The 23,665-nt window shown below is 30.5% G+C and overlaps 3 protein-coding genes and 1 long non-coding RNA gene across 9 annotated transcripts; 2 read left to right on the top strand and 2 right to left on the bottom strand.

Moving 5' to 3' along the window:
* Positions 1-7,303: 7,303 nt before the first annotated feature.
* On the top strand, positions 7,304-10,661 carry LOC112723602 (protein CHLOROPLAST IMPORT APPARATUS 2). Its single transcript, XM_025775027.3, has 3 exons — positions 7,304-9,002; positions 9,693-9,848; positions 10,526-10,661. Exons 1-3 carry the CDS (start codon positions 7,935-7,937, stop codon positions 10,571-10,573), a joined length of 1,272 nt encoding a protein of 423 aa, XP_025630812.1. The 5' UTR covers positions 7,304-7,934; the 3' UTR covers positions 10,574-10,661.
* A 1,520-nt stretch (positions 10,662-12,181) lies between these two features.
* On the top strand, positions 12,182-13,689 carry LOC112723600 (tRNA-specific adenosine deaminase TAD2). Of its 6 annotated transcripts, none has more exons than XM_025775026.3 (7): positions 12,182-12,371; positions 12,476-12,542; positions 12,650-12,809; positions 12,880-12,976; positions 13,068-13,168; positions 13,261-13,328; positions 13,453-13,689. In XM_025775026.3, the coding sequence occupies exons 1-6, from the start codon at positions 12,280-12,282 to the stop codon at positions 13,326-13,328; spliced, it is 585 nt and encodes a 194-aa protein (XP_025630811.1). In that variant the 5' UTR covers positions 12,182-12,279; the 3' UTR covers positions 13,453-13,689. The 6 variants fall into 6 exon arrangements, 3 of the variants coding, with proteins under 3 accessions (XP_025630811.1, XP_025630810.1, XP_025630809.1); XM_025775025.3 differs by having other exon boundaries at positions 13,413-13,689; XM_025775024.3 differs by having other exon boundaries at positions 13,403-13,689.
* A 235-nt stretch (positions 13,690-13,924) lies between these two features.
* LOC112723599 (pathogenesis-related homeodomain protein) lies at positions 13,925-18,887 on the bottom strand. The gene is made up of 12 exons (XM_025775023.3): positions 18,579-18,887; positions 18,234-18,315; positions 17,165-17,718; positions 16,776-16,941; positions 16,497-16,620; positions 16,287-16,399; positions 15,817-16,155; positions 15,242-15,475; positions 15,049-15,138; positions 14,727-14,777; positions 14,405-14,605; positions 13,925-14,304 (listed from the first exon to the last, which is right to left on the bottom strand). The coding sequence occupies exons 3-12, from the start codon at positions 17,695-17,697 to the stop codon at positions 14,038-14,040; spliced, it is 2,118 nt and encodes a 705-aa protein (XP_025630808.1). The 5' UTR covers positions 17,698-17,718; positions 18,234-18,315; positions 18,579-18,887; the 3' UTR covers positions 13,925-14,037.
* A 3,144-nt stretch (positions 18,888-22,031) lies between these two features.
* On the bottom strand, positions 22,032-23,212 carry LOC112724129 (uncharacterized). Its single transcript, XR_011867122.1, has 2 exons — positions 22,928-23,212; positions 22,032-22,258 (listed from the first exon to the last, which is right to left on the bottom strand). It is a non-coding gene; the product is annotated as an uncharacterized lncRNA (long non-coding RNA).
* Positions 23,213-23,665: the final 453 nt, after the last annotated feature.

Genomic DNA, 23,665 nt, shown 5'->3' with positions numbered 1-23,665 from the left:
GAATGCTTGGTTCCAGCATACCAAGTAATATTCATGTCCGTCTTCCCAGGAAATTTTCAACCAATTGATCAGATTCAAGACTTAACGATTTACAGTCATGAAGGAAGGCTAGCCAGCACATTAGCAAGGGTCTTTGAAAGAACTCAAAAAATAACGAAGGAATCTCACACAAGGATTAATTATAAAAGTAGAAATACTCTGCTTATGTCCAGTAAAAGAAATGAAATTGAAGAAAGAGAGATGATACTCTTGGTGGAATTTGAATCAGCATTCTACAACTTATCCGGACTTTTAGAAAAGCTCCCTGAAGGGATAAAGAGGAATCTCTGCTATTTGATAAAAAATAGAGAAGACCACAAGTGCCAGCTATGTGCCTCAGAGATATCTGAAGAAAGTAATAATGAAACGGAATCAACTCACATGATGAAGGAAGAAGACAATGCATCTGACGGTCACATGATAAAAGAAGAGGACAGCACATCTGAAGCATCTCTCAACATTATTGCATAGTGACGTAAGCACTTAGGTCATAGAGCACCAACAATGTAGCTGGTGAAAGAGAACAAACAATGACGTAAGCAATGACGTCATAAGAAGGGTAAGGATGGGAATTGTCCATCAAACCCAACTACTATAAATAGGTTGCTTAGGCAATTGTAAAGGTATCAGAAAATAGAAAGCAGGAGGCAAAGAGTACTCAAATGCTAGGAGAGCAAGGAGGAAGCTGCCGAGGCGATTCTATGGTCTGAAGAAGAATTCCCATTAGGGAAAAATAGTTCTAAACTCCCCTCTGGAGTTAGTATTTACAATCTCCCCTCTGGAGATAAAAACACCTTATGTAAAATATATTAAATAAAGGAAGTTTTTCTCCAGAAAGGTACATATTCATTCTAGTCTTTCAATTATGAATTATTTAGAAAGTTTAGAATTAACAGAAGAATCTGATTATTATAGATTAACTGCTTTATTAGATAATGAAAAACAGGCTGTTTTAAAAACAGAATTAAATCTCAAATCAAACGAAAATTTTAATAAACAAAACCTTTTAAAAGAAGTTTTTAATAGAAAAAATATAATATACTATGGAAAAATTCAACTTGAAGCCCCTATAAAGATAAAATCCGCCAATGGAGAACTTGAAATAGCTTTGATAAATGATGAAGAATTAAGTAAACAGATTGAGAAAATTAAGGATCAACAAAAAAGATCTAAAATTGGATGGATTCATATTAGTACTATACAAGTCTTAATCAAATCTACATATATGAAAGGAATTAATTCACCAATAAGCTTAGCAATCTGTGACAAAAGAATTACTGATGACCCAATAGATCAAATAATTGGAATTGTTCATGGAAACTTGGCAAACGTAAATGTTAAATTTAATGCCCATCTGGGATATGCTATACCTTTATCAACTGAAAATCTTGGAAGATCTATAAGTCTGGCTTATAAATTTCACAGAAAGAATCTAATGGAACAAGATGATGAACCATTTTCAATTACATATGCAATAAATTATGCTTTAACAAATAGCCATCATAGTATAATATTTAAAAACAGAGAAAGAATTTATGTCGATGAATTATTTCAGAAAATTGTAAAAACAGAAATACCAAAATATAAAGCTATTGAAAACCCAGTTCTATTATTAAAAGAACCGTCAGGAAAATTAGTTTCATCGAATTTTCAAATAAGAGAATCTAAAATTAATAGCCCTTTAAGTCTATCTAAGTTGAAGATTAAAGAAGAAAATTCTGAAATAAAAGAATTAATAAAAAAGGTCGAAAAATTAAATGAAACCCTAAACACTAAATTATGACAATAAATAAAGAAGAAATATATGTAACTTATCAAGATAAGAAACAAGAGCTCTTTGAAAGAGAAAATCGTTTGAATTATTTACAGTTTTCTGAAATAAATCAAAGAGCATTTGAAACTCTAAAAATAATCTATGACAAGTTAAAAAGAGAAGTTGAAGAGCTAGAAAAATTAATAGAATCTCTAGAAAATAGTGATGAATCAATGATAGAGTTTGCAGAAATTTTAAAATAAATAATGAAGCATAAAAAGATTGAAAAACCAGAAAATAAAATAAAAAGAAAAAGGGCAGAAAAATTAAAAAGTAAAATAAAAGAGTATAAAAGGGAATTAAATAACCTTCAGATCGAAATTGATGACCTTATAATAAAAAGGATAGAAATAAGAATAAATATAAACAAGTTGGAATTAAACTTAAAAAATTTATAAATGCCTGGAAAACCATATTATGACTTAAAAGAATTAAAGCTGTTGAAAGAAAAAATGGAAAATGAAAAATTAAAAAGGTATTTAAAAACAACAGAAAGTGTAGAAATAAAAGAAGTTTTTGAGGATTTAAGAAATTATATTAAAAAAAAAGACAAACAGATAAAAGATTTTATATACAATAATCCATGCAAAAAAGAATATTATAAACTAAAACAAGATTGATATAAAAATGAAATTACAATATACAAGGACTAGTAAAAAAATGGTATCATATAGTAAAAATGATTGCAAAATTTGGATTTTGCAATAATTGAAAAATTTGGTATCAGAGCCAAGTTAACGATTAAGGGTAACACTTTCTCTTTAAGCAACACTTTTAAACCAAATAAAAACAAAAATCTGTAAATCTGTACCAAAATGCATCTGTACACTAGATGGAACCCTAAACTAATTATGTCGTTTTTTTCCGTGAACTTAGACTTAGTCCAAAATAACTACTATATATGCACACACAAAACTAGCAAAAATCATTAGTGATATCCGTAATCCCAAATTTGTAAGAATTTATTATAATTTAATACATGGAATGGGTATGAACTTTATGTTACGTACGTGGATTGTAGCTAGATTATGATTATGATGTATTATTGTATGTTATTGAAAAATAGCATTAATGTAAAGATAATTGCAGTAAGTGAATAAAATCGTCAAGTCCACAATGGCGGAGATTGCGTCTTAGGTGTGGCAAATGCAATCATATCCACTCGTTGAAAAGCTTATATATATGATGATGAAGTTGAAGATAATATTAAGATAACATGAAGATCCCAACTAAATTCATATGGAGACTATGGTCACATGTTTTGATTTAATTTCTACCTTATATTAATCGTACGCACCTCTATCATTCATTTATCCAACTTCAATGGCTCTAGGCATTCCACGTCACCCTCTTTTTGTGATAAGGTACTACCAAATATCAACTACTATATATAAACAGAAAAATGCTACTTCTACAACAAAATTTAGTCTTTGTTAGTTTTTAATATTATTTAATTATTTTTTAATTAAAATATATTCCTATTTTTTAGCATACACATTTATAATTAAGATTAATTTAAATTTTAAAAACTAAAATTTCTCTAATTTCCTACTCACTTTATAGTTAGTTATTATTTTCTTCTTTTAGGTTTCTTCTCTCTATGTAACACGATTTTCTTCTTTAATATTTCAATTTGTATCTGTAAAAAATAAAAAAAGAATTCAAAGTCAGTGCATTTAGAAAAAAATTAATCCCTTACTTATTGTACCTTTAATAAAATACAGGATGTGATTTAGTTAATAATTTGATGGTTTAAGGTTTATTTTATAATTTTAAAATTAAAATTTTGAATTTTGAATAATTTGATTTTTAGATATGTATTTAAATTATAATATATTAATAATTAATATATTAAATCTGAAACAGAAATTTAAAATTTAAATTTTAAATTTCAGTTTTTTTTAGATTGTATTTTGAATGTGTATTTAATTTTAAAAAGACAATAAATCTATTCATAATTTTTAAATGTATTTATTTTAATTTTTTTAAATTATTATAATAAAAAATTGAATATTGTACCATTTTTAAAGAATACCTAGTTGAATTGATATAAATAAATATATCATCACTCTATCTGTCACATGAGTGGGTACTTAATTGATTACTTCAAATAATTTCATTTGGAGGGTTTCCACAAAAAAATTCAGTATATGCAATTATTCAACTATATATATAAAATATAATAATATGATTAAGGAATAAAATGCAATATTTTTATCAATTGGAATGACCTGAAAATCTCTCTTTTTAAATCAAAATTTAACACTTAATTAAAGTTATAATTAGGATCGGTAGTATTAATTATTTTATTACGGTCAAAATGAAAAGAAACGTAATTATATTATTATTTTTAGAAAAAGGAAAGAGAAAGTAAAAAATATAATTCTGGATACAAGGCTCTTTCAATTTTACTGGTATCGGATAGCGATGAAAATATAAAATAGACAAATATATCTTCAAGAATGTTTTAACTTCATCTTATTGGAAGATACAATCCGATATTTTCCCAAATATCTTAATTGGGAAAAGGACATTCGGCTCTGAAATACAAACAAAAAATCACCGGACTCATTCCTTTCAACAAATATAATAGTATTTAGTACTATACTATCTATTCATATAAAAAATCCATCAACTATTATATATAGAATTAGGGCTGGAAGTGAGCCGAGGTGAGCCGAGCTAGACCAAGTTCAAGCTCGGCTCACGAAAATTGAGCTTGGCTCACGGCTCGACTCATTAACAATCGAGCTTATTTCTTAAGTTCAAGCTCGGCTTACCAAAAGCTCACGAGCTGGCTCGAGCTCACGAGCTGGCTCAAATAAGAGAAACATAAATACATAATTTATAATTTTATATCAATAAATTATAACTTATATATTTTTAAAAATATTTGAACAGATCAATTTTATATATTGTTTATCTATCAATAAATTATAAATTTTTTATTTATGCTCTATATTAAAATTATATGTAAAAAATAAATATAAATATTAAATAATTAAAATTGTTATAATATATATATATATATATATATATATATATATATATATATATATATATATATATATATATATATATATATAATCGAGCCAGCTCACGAGCTAATGAGCTGAGCTTATCCAAGCTCAAGCTCGGCTCATTTAATTTATGAGCTCAATTTCAGGCTCAAGCATAGCTCACCAGCTCACGAGCTTAGCTTATCGAGCTGTTAACGAGTCGAGCTCGAGCTGGCTCATGAGCTGGCTTGACTCACTTCCAGCCCTATATAGAATAGTGTAATTAAGGGTGTTCATATTTCTTTTAGGATCTATTTGAAAATTTTCAAAAACTATTTTTTTAAAATTTTTTATTTATAAAAAACAGTAGTATTAATATTTAGTATAATTTTTAAAATTAAATTATAATTTTTTAAGAACCTATTTAAATATTTATAGAAAAACTAAAAAAATAACTTTTTTTATAATAAATTTTTTTATTACATTTTTTAAAATAAGTTTTTTAGAACTAAAAAATTAAATACTAAATAATTTATTTTATAAATTATTTTTAATATAAATATTTATTGTTTAAATTATTTTTAAAAAAAACTTAATTACTGGACCTTAATCCATAATCTATACCGTTTTGTTTAAGCTATTTAAATTTATTTATGAGAATTCTCCATAGAAATCTAATATTCTCTTTTAGATTAAACCTATTAAATTAAAGGCTAATAATTTATATAATTTATATATATATATATATATATATATATATATATATATATATATATCATATTAAAGTAATAAGCTAATAAAATTTATATATAATTTATTTAAATTTAAATAATATGAAATATTAAACTCTAATTTTTATTTTTCAATAAATATTGTATTATAATTTTATATATTTATTTAATTATTATCGAGTTAAATGGTTCGACCACTAATTTATCGATTGAACCATTAATTCAGTGATCCAGTAACTTTATCGGATCTATTATCGGTTCGGTTTTGATAACTATGCTTATTTGTTTTAATTAAGTTTTAAAATATAATTCTCGAAAGAATAAGAAAAAAGGAAAATTACTGGGAACCAAAAAATTTACAAAGAAAATCTTATTTTTAAACTCAATGGGAAATAGGAAATTTCACAAACAAATATAAAATTCCATCCCACCAGATGGGCACAATAATAATGGAAAATAAATACCCCTATCCCACCCGATAGTTTTGTTGATGGAGCCATCTTATTCTTAGCTTCTTCATATGGAATTAAGGTCGGTGATGCGTTACTGGTTTTTTAGTGAACCAAGTCTAATTCTCCCTTATAATAAATACACTATAAATTAACACTATGGACAGTCTAATTTATTAAAGGAGATTTAAACATATAATGCTTAGTTTATAATGAATGAAGTAAATTTGATTTATTAAGAGAATGAATGTGAAAATGCAAATTGGGAGTAAAAACATAAGTAGCAACAAGAGTGATAATGTGGAAAATTGAGGATAATAGGTGAGAAAAGATTGTTTTTTTTTTTGACGGGAGAAAAGATTGTTAATAAGGAAGTAACTGAACAAAATAAGGGAAACGTAGTATGATTGAGTGCCACAGATGTAATGGGGAAGACACCAAAAAGGTTGGAATCATTGATAAAAATCCAAAAACCCACCTCTTCCCTTCATACACGTGAACAACTCAAGAACCGCTAAAGCCTATGCCACGTAAGCCCCAGAAAATCTAAACCATCCAATCACACTCCTCCATGTCATCAGATAAGGAGCCTTTCCCATAACATCGCCTTTTGCAGGTATGGGGTACAAATAATAATCCTTTGCCTACTTCCTTTCCTGGCTCCTGTGTCCTTAACATTTTAATTACTCAATTACCAAATTGCCCAAACATAAGATAATAACATTATATAAAATTTTTTTTTATCATTTTTAATAAAATATTTTGTTTTAAATACGTGCTAATATTGTCAGCAAGATTTTTGAAAAGTCAATGTTTTAAACTACACTTCAAGGCTTGCATTACCGAATATAAAAGTTTGAATTAGAATTAGAATTTGAAAAATGTTAAAAAGTCAGTAAATTTTATAATTTATAGTCATTAATTAATTATTATTAATATTTTTAATAATATAATATAAGATTATTTTTTTAATTAAATATTAATTAAATTTTAATAAAATTGTTGATTTATAATTATTTTTTTTAAATTTATCAAGAATTTAAATAAGAGTAAAATAATAAAATTTTATTAAAAGATTATATATATATATATATTTTTATAATTTTAAGTGAAATATTTTGTTTAGAATACATGTTAGTGTTAGCAAGACTGTCCAAAGTTAATATTTATAATATATATTTTTAATAAAAAAAAGTTATATTATAATTTTAATATATATTTTTAGAACACATAATAAATAAATCATTATTTAATTCATTGATATCATTCAACTCTGTGCACTTGGCATATCCATAGATACTTATTGAAAGATGAAAAAGCCATGAAAGCAGTGAGAATACAGAAGGGTTGAAGGATATAATGGTAAAAGAACAGTGTAAAATAATTGGAGGAGGAAGGGAGGGGGGGTAAAAGGAGAAGAAAGGAGAGTGGTCCCTACTGAGAGAGTAGGAACAGCAGAGAAACCGAGCATTGTCTCTTCCTCCGTTGCTTCTCATCTCCATTACTCCATTCTTCTTTCTTCCTCACTCTCCATTGTGCCACTTGCCTATATGTATAGACACCCCAACGGGTCTTTTCTTTCCTCTTTTTCTTAACCCCTTCAATTCCTCTCTCAAATTAAATACTTCTCTCCTTTTTCGGAATTGGTCAACTTTTTCTTTTCTTTCTCCCAATCCAACACACCAATCCTCGTTCTTACTCTTTCTGGGTGGGTTTTACTTTACCAATCAAGTCCCTAGATATTTTCTTGCCGGAATTGTTTTTTAATCCCTCAACTCCGGAAACTTCTTTGGCCTGTTCTTCCATTTGTTTTATTCTGGGTTTAGGGTTTTGTACTTTTTGTTCTATCAACCATGTTTAGCTGCTAGCTCTTAATTTCTAAAATTGAGAGAGAATTAATAGAATGTCATCATCGTGTCTAAGTGGAGCTGGCGGAAGAACCTATGGCTTCGAATTCGAATTCGTTAAGTCAACATCTTCATCAATCACCAGAACTTCACACACTTCATCATCACCATCTTCAACAATCTCCGAATCCAGCAACAGCCAGCTGGCAATCTCCACGCGTAAGCCCAGAACCGCTCGCAAACGACCCAATCAAACCTATAACGAAGCCGCGGCGCTTCTCTCCACCGCATACCCCAACCTCTTCTCATCCAACACCCTCAAAAGCTTCGCCAAACCATCGCCGCAATACAGTAACGGTAATATTTCCAATACGGCGTCGTTTTTGGACGATTCGTCGGACCTGTTGTTGCCGTTCAGGGTGTTCGATACGTCGTCGTTTCTGCTCCACCAGTACAAGCCGTCGTGCTTCGCGGTGGAGCCTAAGGTGGTGAGTGTGCAGCACGAGAAGCCATGCCAGAGCCCAGGGGAGATAAGCTCCAGGGTGAATTCCTTGGAATTAGAGGACCATAATAATAACCATTGCGGCGCCGGAGAAGACGATTTCGATGCCGAATCGATGCTCGACGAGGAAATCGAGGAGGGAATTGATAGCATCATGGGGAGCGGGGTAGAATTGGAATCGTCCTCCATTGACGGAGCTTCTTCGGATAATAATCCGTGGAGTTGTTTTGGCGGGAAACTGGATTTCCGGCTAGGGTTGCGGAGGGCCGGAGTGAGGGCTCTCCGAAGCGCCGACGACGGCAATTGGTGGAATTTCCCGGCGGTTGATATCCTTCAGATATCGCCTAAGGCCGTAAACAAGCCTGCGCCGCAACAATCGGTGGCTGCGGCAGCTGAAAAGGCGAAGAAGAAGAAGAAGAAGGTGGAGAAACCGAGCGTTGAGGTGAAGAACAAGAACGATGAATTGCCGAAGCTGAATAATATTCATGCCGCTGTTCCGAAATTGAATTCCGGATTGATGTTGAAATTGAATTACGACGGTGTCAGGAATAGTTGGTCCGACCGGGGCTCGCCGTTCGGCGACGACGGCTCAGCCTCCGACTTGCCGGGAAATGACGTCACCGTACGTCTCTAATCTTATTTTTATTTATTTATTACTGTTGGCACCTTAATTCCTTAAACCCCTCAAAGTTTTTCCTTTGTTTAATTTTAATTGTCTTTTTCCTTATATTAAATTGACTACTATTTTTTGTTGCATTAGATTAACTTATTTCAAAAATTAAGACATACTTTATAGTCTATAGTAATTTATAATTATACAAGTTACAAAGTATAGACTTTGGAGTTCACTATTTGGTCGGCATTTTAATCACGTGGAGCGTTAGAAACTTAGAATCACACCTTTTCACTCTTCAACAATAAAAGTATTTCATACTTTCATGCATATCATGCTCCGTTCTTATTTAATTTACTTCCCAAAGTTCTATGCTTTTGAAAACATTCCCTAAACTAATATTTAATTAATTGTTTCCTTACAGAAGGTTTTTGTTTTTCCTTACAAGATCTCATTTTCTTATTATTTATTGTAACCTTTTTTACTTTAATGAAGAACCAAATAAGTGGTGGTACCATTCCGAACGCGTTCGTTTATTATGAGGAGGAAATATTTATGTTAAATATTTAATTGAAAATAGAAAATACATTGTGCAAGAGATGTCACTGTTGAAGGGTGTATGAGTGTGTATGTGTGATGCCGAAGCACGGAATAATTACAGCTTCTAACGTTTTTGAATTGTTTTGGACTTCGGTGCAGGCACGATTGTCACAAATCGATTTGTTATGGGAGAATGGGGGAATGAGAGAGGCTAGCGTGCTTCGCTACAAAGAAAAGCGGCGTACACGCCTCTTCTCCAAGAAGATCAGGTACCAAGTCAGGAAGGTCAACGCAGATCGACGGCCCAGAATGCAGGTACGACCCAGCTGAGTTCAGGACATTCCAGCAAAAATTATATATATGTTTTAGTAGTATTTTATGTGTCACAAAAGGGGAAAACAAAATCTCCTTCATGATTTTGAGATAGTGATAACAATTTGGTAATGAGGTGCGTCACAGTTCGAGAGTATTTCTTTTTTGTTATGGAGAGTGGACCCTAGCATACCGTGCTTGCTCACTTTCGTCCAACTTTTTGAGGATCTATCTTATTCAAATTATTTGCTATGTTTAGGATTTTCATTTTCATATGCTTTCTTATTTTCAATCAATTAATAAGTCCTAAAATATGTTACGGACTTGCTCATTCCCTATCTATAAAGCTATTCTCGAGATTCTTTAATTTTATAGTGTGGCAAAAAAAGGAGGTAATAATGTTGTTAAATCTACGTTACCATATCACATGAATCATACGTAAATCCCTATAAGGGTTCCGATATTTTCAATTTTAGTGTTGTGTCCGACAGTTAAGTAATGAAGTATTGTTGTGTTAACTTTATAAATTAATAACTTAAAAATAATTAAGGGGAGGTTTAACTAAAAACAAACATTTGTAAGTTTAGAAGGAAAAAAAAAAAAAACACAAAATTGAATTATGGCTTCTTCATTGTGTTAAGACTTGAGGTAACAGGTGTACCTTGTTTGTGATGTGGCAGGGACGATTTGTTAGGAGGCCGATTTCTAGCTCAAATGCGCACAGATGAACATGCTTTTTTGTGACCTTCCTTTTAAAAATAAAGTTTTAATTCTTGTAACCTTTTCTTTAAAAATTTCTCTTCACTTTTTGCGTTATTCTTCCTTCCTTTACTGAAAGAACCAAAGAGGTAAAAGAGGCATCCTAAGACTAGGATAAAGCAATGAAAAACTCACAAAAACAAAACACCAACAACAACAATAATCGGCCCCAATTCGATAAGCTAAGAACTAATATGTTGCGGTTCTGAATTCTATTTAAGGGTTTACCAGCTAATAAATTACGGCATATACAAGTCAAAATTTAAAGAAAGCGAACAAGTGAACCGACTACTCAACCAACTCAAATTGGTTAATTGGCTAAGATTCTATAACAGTTTGACTTGCTTCACACTATGGGCCTCTAGCATTCTCTTTGGTTTCTACTATGTTCCAATGTGGGCTACTCCAAATCACAAATTCACAAGTACCGATTATCGATAAAGAACGTCATTATCAAAAAGCTTAGAGTGCTAATTTCTCTTACGCGACCAATGAAAAGGGAAAGAAATTATGTTACATTGTGCATTACTATCATGCGACCGTTGACACGAGGTTGAAGTTTGCTTAATCTATTCTGATAGTATGATGATTGACAATTTTTGCATAAAGAAATAAAAACCAATAAGATTCTCATTTATGGAGCGCTGGCCGTCGCTCTAGATAGACACTGTCTGTTTATGTTCTCAATTACGATTTTTAGTTTCAAAATATTCATCATCGTTGCTCAGTGTGTTACCTTTTTTAACTGACGCATGGCTGGATTGGTTTATGATTATTTCATTGGGTGAAAGAGAAATATGATTTTGTGGTTGTGTGCAAGTGGAATCGAATCATGAATTCATAACCACAATGTTTAGGATTTCACTTTGAATCTTGATAATTCTCATGCTAATATGCCTTTTCATTTTGTCAATATTTGATATTTATCACTCAAACACCATATATTTCAAAAAATAATGTTAGATGTATACTAAAATCATCTACTAAAATTAACCGTTAGTTTAGAATACATATTAAAAGATAAAATACGCATAAAAATTAAATTAAATTACACATATATTATACATAATAACTAATTTTGATAAGTAATTTTGATGTGCAAATAACATTTTTGAACGCAAAGTTATATTGTGTTCGTTGGATCCTTATCTCACTTAATTATATGCTTAGCAGTATTGTAAAATGAGAAATTATCCAAATTTAAATTAATTGTTCTTATTTTAGGGTGAATGAAATTTATCAATAATATCAATTTTATGATGGTTTTATAAGCCCTTAAGGTAAAAATAAAAATAAAAAACTTGTTCATCCTTAAAAAATTACATATATTAAATCTATAGTAAAAAAAAATACAATAGTCCAGTGATCCAAATGAGTTGGAAACTTGAAATTAAAACGGGACGAAGTGTTTTTTTTATTTTACGGTCCCGGGTCGGGTCAACACCACCCGGACCCAAACCAACCCGAAAAACATTTAACCCGTCGCTGCACTGTGGAAGTTGAAGGCTTTTTTTTTTTGATCGAGAGAGAGAAACTGAAGGAGGATTAAAATGGGCTTGACCCATTATTTGTTTATTGGGCCGTGGGCCAGTTGACCCAAAAAGTATTCTCTTTACAAACTCCACCGACGGAACCCCCTGGTGTTGGTCGTAGCAGTCACCGCCACCAGCAGAGGATGAGTGATTCGTGTTCGGAGACCGTTAGATTGATGAAGCTTGCAATAGATCAGGCAAACTTAGCTATGGATGCCCTTGAAGTACCCGTTGGGTAAGTCATCTACCTCCATTTCCATAAAATTTGAATTTTGAAATTACGATACCAAACACTGAACTTGTCAACAAGTTGCAATTGAATACGTTATGTCGTGGCAGCTGTGTGATTGTTCATGACGGGAAGGTTGTATCCTCCGGCAGGAACCGAACCACTGAGACTAGAAATGTAATTTCATCCATTACAATATTACATTACCTCTTTTCTTTTCTCATCTAGTTTTTGTTGTTTGGAACTGTGGATTATTTGTTAATGATCTTTTTCTTTTTTCACAGGCTACTAGGCATGCAGAAATGGAAGCAGTGGACGTGCTTTTAGAGCAGTGGCAGAAAAATGGATTATCAATGTCTGAGGTTGCTGAAAAGTTCTCAAACTGCACCCTTTATGTTACCTGTGAACCATGCATAATGTGTGCTTCTGCTTTGTCCATTTTAGGTAGGTAGGTAGGTATGTTCCCTTAACTGGTTCCTCACCCATTTGTATGAACTTGGTGAGTTGTATTCAGGTATAAAGGAAGTGTTTTATGGGTGCTCAAATGATAAATTTGGAGGTTGTGGATCAATATTGTCATTGCATCAAAGTAGCACTGACTCACCCAACAAGTATGCTTTCCCAAAATCAATTCTTTTCATTTTTGTTGTGTTGAAACTGCAAGTCATCATTTACATTAGATTCCCCTTTTCTGATCAATAGTGAAGTTCCACTGGGAAAAGGGTTTAAATGTACTGGAGGTATAATGGCATCAGAAGCGGTGCTTCTCCTGCGAACATTCTATGAACAGGGAAATCCAAACGGTTGGTTTGTTCTAAGTTTGACCATATATTTGGAACTCTTTTCTTTGTCAGTTATTTTATATTTTTATAACTTTTCTTAATGTTATTCTCAGCTCCGAAGCCCCATAGGCCTGTAGCAGTAGCTTCTGACAAGAATGAACTTGAACTTGTACATCAATAGGTTGGTTTTCATTATTATTTTTTTTTTCATGTCACTAATATTGTGCTTTATACTAGTTTCTTCTATTGTTTTAGTTCTGTCCAGTTAGTTGCTGATATGGTTGAAGCTGTCTTTCAATGTCCAGCACAAGAAGAGTGCTTAAGGCTGACCAATTAGAAGAATGTCAGGGATTTGGAATATAATACTGTTCATCCATTCAATTCAATGAGAAAGGCTTTGTTTTAGTTTGTCATTGATGTATGATTATAGAATACTTGATGATGAAAAAAAAGGAAAGATTTAATCTGATTTTATCTTGATAAATGACCCTTGTCACTGCTATATATTGAAATGAATAATGTAATTACAGATTTTCTGGGTACCAAAGTGGCCAAGTTATTGTTGATCACAAAGTTTTCTTACCTTTTGGTTCTCTTAACATATTGATGCGAGAATGAATAAAAATTACTACATAAAACAATTAGTTTGTGATGAAATTTAATTGTACAAGTCTAAGATGAAGGTAGCCAATATGAGAACCACACTTATAGAAATACAATTATGCCGCATTTATAAATAATTTGATTATTATTAAACTTCAAAACAATTGCTTCCTCTGAACATAAAAGGTGAGGCATGAAAATTGGATTAACAATGAACATGTAGTACAATTTCTTACCCTGCTGTGTTGATGTACACAAAAAAATTAAAAGAGAAACCAAAAAAAGTACTATGCAACCTTTTCCCTTAACACAGCAGTGGGCACATACATAATTGATGGTTCATTAGAATGGGATGCATTAGAAGCATTTGCCCTGTAATTTAGAATTGCAGTTAATTTTTGCCTCAAATTATCCAATTTAGCCTTCACTTTGCTCAGTTTTTCAAACTCCAACTCTGCTGTATGTGAGTGCCCTTCAAATGCAGAGTTCAACCTCTTCTTTTTATTTTTCAACAGTTTCATCAAGCATACATCATCACTGAGCTCCTCCAACTCCTGAAGAAAAAAAGTAAAATGCTATTTGCCTTGATATCATTTAAATAGCAGTGTTTACTGTCAAGCACACAATACATAAAAATTGAAGACAGAAATGCACCTTATCGCCCTTTTCTCGCTGGGTTGGAGATACTTCTGATCGTCTTTTCTTTCTACCATTAACAGCCTTACCATTCTTCAGAGAATGATTAATAATATTTTTTGATGCCTTTGGTTTCGAAACCTCAGCTCTCTCCGGGTCTTGTAACCTGTTATCCTTTGAACCAGAAGTCTGAGGCGGATCAGCTCCCTCTGTGTGTTGCTGAACAAAAGCCACTCATATTAGAGTTTGTTGCAAAAGCTTGATCAATGCAGTGGTACAAGAATTTGCCTAGAAAAATGCAGAGAAATTGGAAAAAGGCTAGCAAAATAAAGCAGTTTACCTTTCTGCTTTTGAGTGCCGAGTAACGTGCATTTTTGAACCATTTGTTAACCTGTATTTGCTGAAACAAATCAGTATCTGAAAGCTTGAACCGATAAATAGCAACATTTGTGTTTCTTATGGAAGATTCAAACTATGGTTTGGGAAAAAAGATTGTTTCTTGTAGCTTTTGTACAAACTGTGGATGAGGTTTCAAAAGTTAAACCAAACATGCTAAAAGAGCAGCTACACATGAAAGAATACTAAATGCAACTATAGAGAGAAAGTTAAGCTGTTCAGACGCAGATAAAATTAAGATACTCTTTAATACAGTAAGTCATAACCTTCTCAATATCAAGTCCCAACTCTTTCGAGAGAGCCAACTTCGTGGATCTTGGAGGAAGTTCATTCTCTGCAAAGACTTGGCGAAGCTTCTGGTTCATTTCATAAGAAATGAAAGCAACATAAATCAGTGCATAAGCAACTCGATATATATATAGTGAACATAAAGAAAATTACAAGGGTTACCAATAGTACCTCAACTGCTTCACGAGGAATCCGAAAACAAGACCTCTTGATTTGTTTGCTCGGAGAACCTTCTCGTTCCATGTTGATGTTCTCACTATTGTGAATTCTATTCTGGCATTCATGCAAAGTCATAAGAGTATCAACAGCATCAGACTCCTTGTCTCGTCGCTTTCTTTTAGTAGGACCCCAGTCTTCATCTTCACTCACTTGTTCACATGCAGCAGCATCCTTCCCAAACATTTCCTGAAATAATGTACTCAAATGTAACTTTGCATAATTTAAGTCATCCTTCAAATAAGGATAGCAATAAAATAAAATAAAAGCTCTAATTCTTAGTAATATTCTAATAACAAAATTTGTCCAAATAAAACAAACATTATTTGCAACCCAGTTCGTAAATTGGCATAAGTTTGTAATGTGAATCAGCAACCCTACATGCCAATAAAAAGAGAAACACATTTAAAACATTAAATTCTAAACTACATTAAAGCCAGTAATCTGTAACTTCCATGCTACCACAAAGGTTGTAACTTTAAACATTCAGGACTACAATTTTACTTTCATTAATGAAAACTTTTCCGTACATCATAAAGTTGCTTGTAGTCAACTGTTTTTCGCTGCCTGGGGCCACAGACATTGTCCTCAGATTCATTAGAATCTATGCATCCATCAAGAGATGAATATTCATGGTTGAAACCTTCATCTACTAGAGAACATTCACCATCCGAAGAACATAAACTGGTAGAACTGCTTAAATTATTAGATGCATCATCATTGCTTCCTTCTGTGTTGATGTTATGGCAGTCCTCTCTCCTCTCCGGATCATAATCATCGTCTTCAGAATCATCTGACGGCCATTCTTCCTCAGGGTTCAGTAATGCAGTATCACCATCAGGTTTAGCAGCCTCTTCTTTGAATACATCCTAAGTTTATTAAATAAAAGCATTGTTAGTTGAACCAGTAGATTATACAGAATTCAATCCTCTAAGTAGAGTGAGCACTTATGAAAATAAACTGCAAGTAATAACATATTGATGAGAAAGTCAAGACAAACCTGCCAAGTACTGTGTAAGGAGAAGTGAGTTCCAAGATGAGCATTCATTGCCCCCAGTATTTCCATCTTACATCCACAAAACTTGCAAAGCCAGCCATGTTCTCCAGGAGGAACTATAATATATAATTAAACTATTAATTATCCAAGGAAATCAGCACACTGGAGGCTACAACATACAAAACAATTTCATAAACATAGGTGCAAACTCACTATTTTCAGTGTCTAAGGCAGGATCAAGACATTTTTTGTGAAAAGTGCGATTGCATGTACCATCACATCGTATAATATCCTTATCTCGAAGAGCTTCTCGCAAGTTGCACTTCTGACAGTATTTCTAGATGTAGATAAAATATGTTAATGACTACATGGATTTAAAATTGCAAAACTTCCACACAAATATAAGGTGATAAACATGCTCATGAGTCTAGGAATGAACACAAAATGCTTGAACATTACAAATTGAATCTTTCACAGTTTTTCTTTGCTCACATGTTCATGGCAGTTAGATCCATCTGGAACAATGACAGAATCTTCGCTGTTATTCAACGAACTAAGAGAATCCAACTGGTGAATAGCATCACGAATACTAAGTTTACATTTTAAAATCTGCTTTCGCGCTCTTTGTAGCTCCTTTTCTGGCCTAATCTTTTCTCGACTGCAATTGGCATTTCCATAAAAGTTACATCAGGGTAAGGTAGCTAATAGTTAATTTATCACCATGCCTTACTGCAAAAAGGGTAACAGCTACTTATAACCAATAATTAAAATCAATGAACAAAAGGGTAACAACTACTTACATAACCAAGGAAAGGGGAAGTATAAATATTTTCTTACCAAAAAAAAATGAAAAACAAAGGACAACAAAAGGTTTATAGTACCTCTGGCCTTTCCAACCTTCTCCAGAGTAAGCATCAATAAGGTTCTGCTCTAGCTTCATTTTGATTAATAGATATCTCGTTCTCCTCTTGAGGCGAGAAGCATCATCGATATCTGCATTATTCCTCTGCCTTTTCTTTTTTCTCTTTCTCTTTCTGTTTTGAAGCTTTACCTTGCCATCAACATCTTTACCCTCTTCTTTAGACCTAAAAGAAACCTTTTCACCCTTTAGCTTTGAGGACAACTTCTTTGAAGATTTATCATCAGTTTCATGCAAACTAAACCTAATAATCAATTTCTTTTTTGAAGGCTCCTTGTTAGGCCCTTTGATGGAAGGGTCAGTAGCTCTCTTCCTTGACATGTTAGATGCATTTCTTTGCATGTGAGATTTTGGTTTCAGCTTATGCTTCTTCCCTTGGCACTTTGTGCTTTTTGATTTGACTCTCAAGGATGAATTTAGCTTTGACTCAGTTTTTGCCTTTGGATGAATGGACTTTTGCAACCCTCTATTATTTGACTTCTTGCCATCCCTCATCTTAATGTATTGCTACCAATCCTGAAAGGTGAAAATTGGAAAGAATTACATCAAAATTACTTATAGTTGATAATCTAGATCAAATCATTCAGCACAAATTTTGTACGAAGAAGGGCATTGATTAACAGAAACTGCACTCGGAAAAGCAGAGCCATTGGAAACACATAATCACACAACACAAGAACCCTTATTGCACAGGGACAAAAACAATGCATATGAGATCGAACCAGCATTGAACAGTGAATAGTTAACCAAAAAGCCAGACGAAAAATGGTTCCAAAGATTTCAGCAAAAGATGAATCTGGAGCTGGTGGAACATTACAAGACCAAGTAGAATACTGAATCAAGAATTGATGAATTCAGTAAAGAAGGGAAGTTGAATTTGTATGATGCTTAAGACCCTGATCAATTTAAAGAGTAAAGACTATATTATAAGACACTGCAAAATAAGCAAATCATTAGTCTCGTCAATCTCTTCTTCGAACCATGATTCAATCTTCGAAAGAGCCATTTTTGTGATCAGAAAAGGAACATACCAAATACCCCAAAGTGATCACTGCGACAAATAGCTGAAAAAGGCCTTGACTTGAATCCAGATGTTAAGACCCAAATAAGTTCCTATTGCAAAGAAAAGAAACCCACATGAGTTTTGAGGCAAATTAACGAAAACCAACATGTAATGGAAGACTAACATGGTGAAAGATTAGAACTTTATATAGCTCTTAAGCTGTCACACACGCAACACAACATGGGCACGAATGAATTAAGGAATGTGCTAAAACTGCATCATGAAGTGAAAGTTTTGTGATTGATTTGAATTCGAAATTGGGACTCAGAATCCCAATGTTGATGTGTGGACCAGTCGCCGGAATAGGCTTTACCTGTTGTTGTTGTTGTTGTCGACGTTGCTATGCTATGCTATGAAGTCGTCGTCTTTGTTTTTTCTCTTTTGGTTTTGGTCTTTTTAACTGAGTAGTTTGTGTTTTGTGGCACAACAAAGAAAAGAAAAGAAAAAACAGTTTTGCTCTTTGGGGAAATCAGATTCCTTGCTGAAAGTCTAGGTATATATGAATATGAATGTGTGTGTTGCAAATGAATGTGGTGATTTCTATCTTGAATGTGTGTTTTGGACTTTTGATGTGTCTCTCAAACTTGCATTGCAATTTAGGAAGCAGAAACTTAGATGCATTGCAGCATTCTTCTTTCAAGAGGATATATCTGGTTAGTTATTTTCAGAAAGGGAGAGTTTTTTTTTTTTTTAAAAAAAAAAATTGGTCATCTTGTGATCTTCGAATAGATATACCCAAAATTGAAAGTTGGTAGAAAAAAAAAAATGATTCAATCCCGCTACATTATTAACAGTATTTCTATCAATTTCTGCCAACTCTTATTTATAATTGTGTTTAATGAAAGTGTTTTTGTAGATGTGTCTAATAAAAATGTCTTTTTTATTGTTGTGTTTAATAGAAGTGTCTTTATAGATATATTTTCTAGATGTGTATTTTTATATATGTGTTTAAAATATAATAATTAATTATTGTTAGCAATAACTTGACAGATAATATGTTGAATGATTTTATGTTGGTTCTTATTATTATGTGAGTTTAGGTTAATTTAGTGATTAACTACTCGTTCATTTAATTTTTTATATTTCATTTATTTTATTATGAAAAATAGATTATTTTGAGTGTTTCTTAAATTTTTTGACCAAAAAAATTCGATTAAAATTTAGGTGTAGTCAATTTTAAGTTAATAACTGAGAATCGTTAGATAAAAATTTAATTAAATTAGTCAATTTATTTAACTGTTCTCAACTATCTAATCTACGTCAAATTGTCTTCACCTGGTTTTCACCAAAAAAATTTTAGTTTTGTCATATCCAACTCAAATTAATATCAAATTTTAGTGAAAAAACATAATTTTCATTTAAGTTGAATGTTTATATCACCATTTTAAAATTTGAACCAATTAGATCTCAAGTTAAATATGCTTTTTTATACTAAATTTTTTTTTTTTGTGACTAATACTTAAATAGTTTAAATACACTTTTTTGGTAATTAGTTTATTAAAATACACTTCAATTACAAATTGTACGGGTTATTAAATAACGAAAACAAAAAAACCCTTATGGATTAAATTATCAATTCATCATTATATACAAATTTTATTTGACATAAAAACAAGTAATCCTGATATATACATATGTTAATTGTGATGAATTTAGATTTTTTAAAGTGAATAATTTTAAAATAAATAACAGGCAGCGAATTAGTCACTATAAATCTTGTTATATGCACGTTATAAAAGTTAGTTATTAAATTAGTTATTATATATTTATATATAAAATATATAGTAATTAATTCATTTTTAATATATATATTATATAAATAATTAATTTTTAGTTTACATATAACATGATTGAATTATTATTGAATTGTATATTTTAGTAAAATTTCCGCACAAATTGATTTGATTACTTAATACATACATCTCACTCTACAAGTATTATCACTTCTGAAGATTCAAATATGTAACAAACAAGTATCTAATAAAAATATAGGAGCTGACAATGGCAATCAAACACAAAATACAATTGAAAAATAATACTAACAAAATTGTGGTCAAATTTAAGTAATTAATCATACCAAGAGTAATTTTAATGCGAATAAATGAACTATAAATGTTGTTTGTTCAAATTTAATTTAGGATTTTACTAAGATTTGAATACATCCCATAGACAGTGTTTTTGAGTTCACAATCATCTTTTCTTAGAGACGAACAGTACTTGATAAATCTGAAATCTCTCAACAAGTTTTCAAATAATCTTTTTAAGCAGTCACCAAAAAAAAACTTTTTAAGCATAATTATTAATTACTTTACAGAAAAAAAAGGGAGTCACTTAGATAAAGATGTTAAAAATATCTTTTTTTAAAGATATTTTTTTTAAATTAAAATTTAACATATATAATTAATTAAATTACATTATTTTTATTAAAATTAGACTGGACAAATCAGTTTAGTAAAAAATTAATAAATTAAATTTTAAATTAGTATAAAGTAATATTTTTTATGAAAAATTATTACAATATCTCTATTATAAAACACAACTAAAATATTTCTATTATATATATATATATATTGAACATTTTAAATTCTAATCCTATAACGATAGAGAAGAAAATGGCTAGAATTTAGAATTCTCAAAATTAATATATATATATATATATATAATAAGAGTATTTTAGTCATTTTATATAATAAGGGTATTGTAGTTATTTTTTATAAAAAATAATATTAATTTAGACAAATTCACTATTTTTCAGTCAAATTAATTTGTTTGACCTAATTTTGCCAAAAATAATATAATTTAATTGATTATATATATATATTAAATTTTAATTATTAAAAAATATCTAAAAAAAAGACGTTTTCTATTTCCTTATGGAGCATCCAAAAAAAAAAAAAAAACTATTTTTCTAAGAAAAATGTTGTTTTCGGTTTTCCGCAATAACAGCATGCACGAAAATTAACTCCGTTATTGACGGAAACTAGGTGATCATGTTTTGGATATAACTTGACTCATGCCATTCTAATTGCATAGAAGAATGGATCCTTTAATTTATTTTTTAATTGATTTTGTAAGTGTGATTTCACATCATAAAAATTTAAGTGGGACTAAAAAATATGTGAAAAAATTGATTGTAACATGTGAGATCACATTAATTGGAAAAAAAAATTAAAAATTCATTTTTCTCTAAAAATGGCGATATGAAAATAGTTAAAATAATTTTTATATAAAAATAATTATTAAAATATAAATACATATTATGTTAAATACTTTGGTGAAATATATAAAATTATCTATCATTTTTAACCATTAGTTCACATAAAAATTATTATAACTATTTTTGTATTTAACCAATTTGAGTTGGTCAAATGATTAATTTATTCATAATTCATTGAACTTTAGATGAAATTTAAATAAAAAAAATTGTTATTGTTATTATTAGCACGGTTGTACATTTTTTTATATTCTGTTTTATTTCATGTATCTAATAAATTAAATTAAATGATAATCAATATGAGGTTGATCAATGGTCTTGAGTCTAAATTATTAAAAAAAATTAAAAATAATATTTACATATCAAAAAATTAATTATAAAATTAATTATTATATATTTGTATATAAATATATCTGTTATTTAATTTTTTTTAATATATAATTTGTATTTGAATATATATTATATACTAAGAATGATTTAGTGAATAATTTTTAATGTAAAAATAAGTAAAAAATCAAATTAAAAAGAGAAATCAAGAGATCGAACAAAGTATTCCAGGTATAGATCAGATTCTTTATTTTTTTTTAAGACAAACTGTCTTTATTATAAAACATACAATTAACGTTTATTATTTTATATTCTAATCTAAATATTTCCATACAGGAAATATGACAATATCTTTCTGCCTTCACTATCCTTCATATTTTAAAACAAAAAGAAACACTAACAAAAAAAAACCACCATCTCCAATTCATCAACGATCATGAACCAATCCGATCCTGTTAACAAGGAGGAAAGACGTTGCATATAGTTATCAACCAGAAAATATAATAAAATTCAATGTATAATAACAAGAAAAAGAAATTGTTGCGATGTGTTATGTCTGAACTTACATGCAGTTATTTTTATGTAAAGTTAACACGTAAGAATCATCAAATAATTTGATAAATTTAAATAAAAGTAAAAATTTAAGTGTAGTCAATTTCATGTGAAATTGATAGTTGAAAATGTTAAATGATTTGACTGATTTAACTAAATTTTTATCTAACGATTTTTAATTATTAACTTCACATAAAGTTAATTACACCTGAATTTTCACCTTAAATAAATTATCATTTAACAATTTTTAATTATCAAACTTCAGGTGAAAAGCTGTATTTTTTATTCACATTTAACCTGAATTTCGCAATATATATATAAGAATTTGGTGAAAACTCAGGTGAAGTCGACTTCACGTGAAGTTAATATCTGAGAGTCTTTAAATGAAAATTTAGTCAAATCAGTCAAATTATTTAATGGCTTTCAGATATCAACGTCTTTAAATGAAAATTTAGTCAAATCAGTCAAATTATTTAATGACTTTCAAATATCAAGAAGTCGACTGCACCTGAATTTCCGCCTAAGAATTTTTGCGTTCCATGAAATAAAAAGAAAGCACGAGATCTGACCGGTGAATGAAGGATGGATCAGTGGGTGGTGGCGGCGGCACTGCCATGTTCCTTGGCGTGCTTCTCGTGCTCGAGGTGGCGGAGTTCAAAGGGGAGTTCGACAAAGTAGGACAAAATCATGCCACCGAAGCAAACGTCGTAGAGAGGCACCGGCGAACTTGTTTCTATGTATTTTTCGTAGTACCTTTCCAAAGCTCTCTCTATCAACCCTTTTCCGTTCTTTAACGGCCCCGTTCTCGTCATTCTCACAACCTTTTTCTTCGATTATTCTTCGATCTATGCAAATACACAATGATCGCATACACACATACATCCATCAAATGAAAAACTCAATAAAGCCTTCTATTCAATTCTCATCCCGAATAACCTGCGTCACCCCACATTTTTTTCATTCTAATTATATACTCATACATTAATAAAAATATCTATTTTTTATATTAATTAATTACGTAAATAATATTTAAAAAAAATATAATTAAATAATTATGTAATATATTATGCGTGTATCAAAATTAAATTTTTTTTATATATATAAAAATATTATTTATATATTAAAATCCGCCAATATATATATATATATATCATTTCTAAACTATACGCTGTGTTTTTTGATTAATTAATTCAATGAATGTGTATGTATATTATTATACGTGTATATTTATTTATTTACAAGAAAATTAATGCTTTTTTATTCTTCTATGAATAATGGACATATATTCACATATTATTGAAATAAAA

This window comes from Arachis hypogaea, chromosome 11, assembly GCF_003086295.3.
Source record: "Arachis hypogaea cultivar Tifrunner chromosome 11, arahy.Tifrunner.gnm2.J5K5, whole genome shotgun sequence".
Lineage (NCBI taxonomy): Eukaryota > Viridiplantae > Streptophyta > Magnoliopsida > Fabales > Fabaceae > Arachis > Arachis hypogaea.
The sequence above is the reverse complement of the archived record's forward strand: the minus strand, read 5'-3'. Positions and strand labels throughout refer to the sequence as shown.

Coding starts and splice junctions, on each gene's coding strand:
- LOC112723602 (XM_025775027.3), top strand. CDS start 7,935: ATGTCATCATCGTGTCTAAGTGGAGCTGGCGGAAGAACCTATGGCTTC. Junction 9,003..9,692: donor TGCCGGGAAATGACGTCACC/GTACGTCTCTAA, acceptor ACTTCGGTGCAG/GCACGATTGTCACAAATCGA. Junction 9,849..10,525: donor ATCGACGGCCCAGAATGCAG/GTACGACCCAGC, acceptor GTGATGTGGCAG/GGACGATTTGTTAGGAGGCC.
- LOC112723600 (XM_025775026.3), top strand. CDS start 12,280: ATGAGTGATTCGTGTTCGGAGACCGTTAGATTGATGAAGCTTGCAATA. Junction 12,372..12,475: donor GCCCTTGAAGTACCCGTTGG/GTAAGTCATCTA, acceptor ATGTCGTGGCAG/CTGTGTGATTGTTCATGACG. Junction 12,977..13,067: donor AGCACTGACTCACCCAACAA/GTATGCTTTCCC, acceptor TCTGATCAATAG/TGAAGTTCCACTGGGAAAAG.
- LOC112723599 (XM_025775023.3), bottom strand. CDS start 17,697: ATGAGGGATGGCAAGAAGTCAAATAATAGAGGGTTGCAAAAGTCCATT. Junction 16,156..16,286: donor CCTTACACAGTACTTGGCAG/GTTTGTCTTGAC, acceptor TAATAAACTTAG/GATGTATTCAAAGAAGAGGC. Junction 14,778..15,048: donor TGGGACTTGATATTGAGAAG/GTTATGACTTAC, acceptor CAGCAAATACAG/GTTAACAAATGGTTCAAAAA.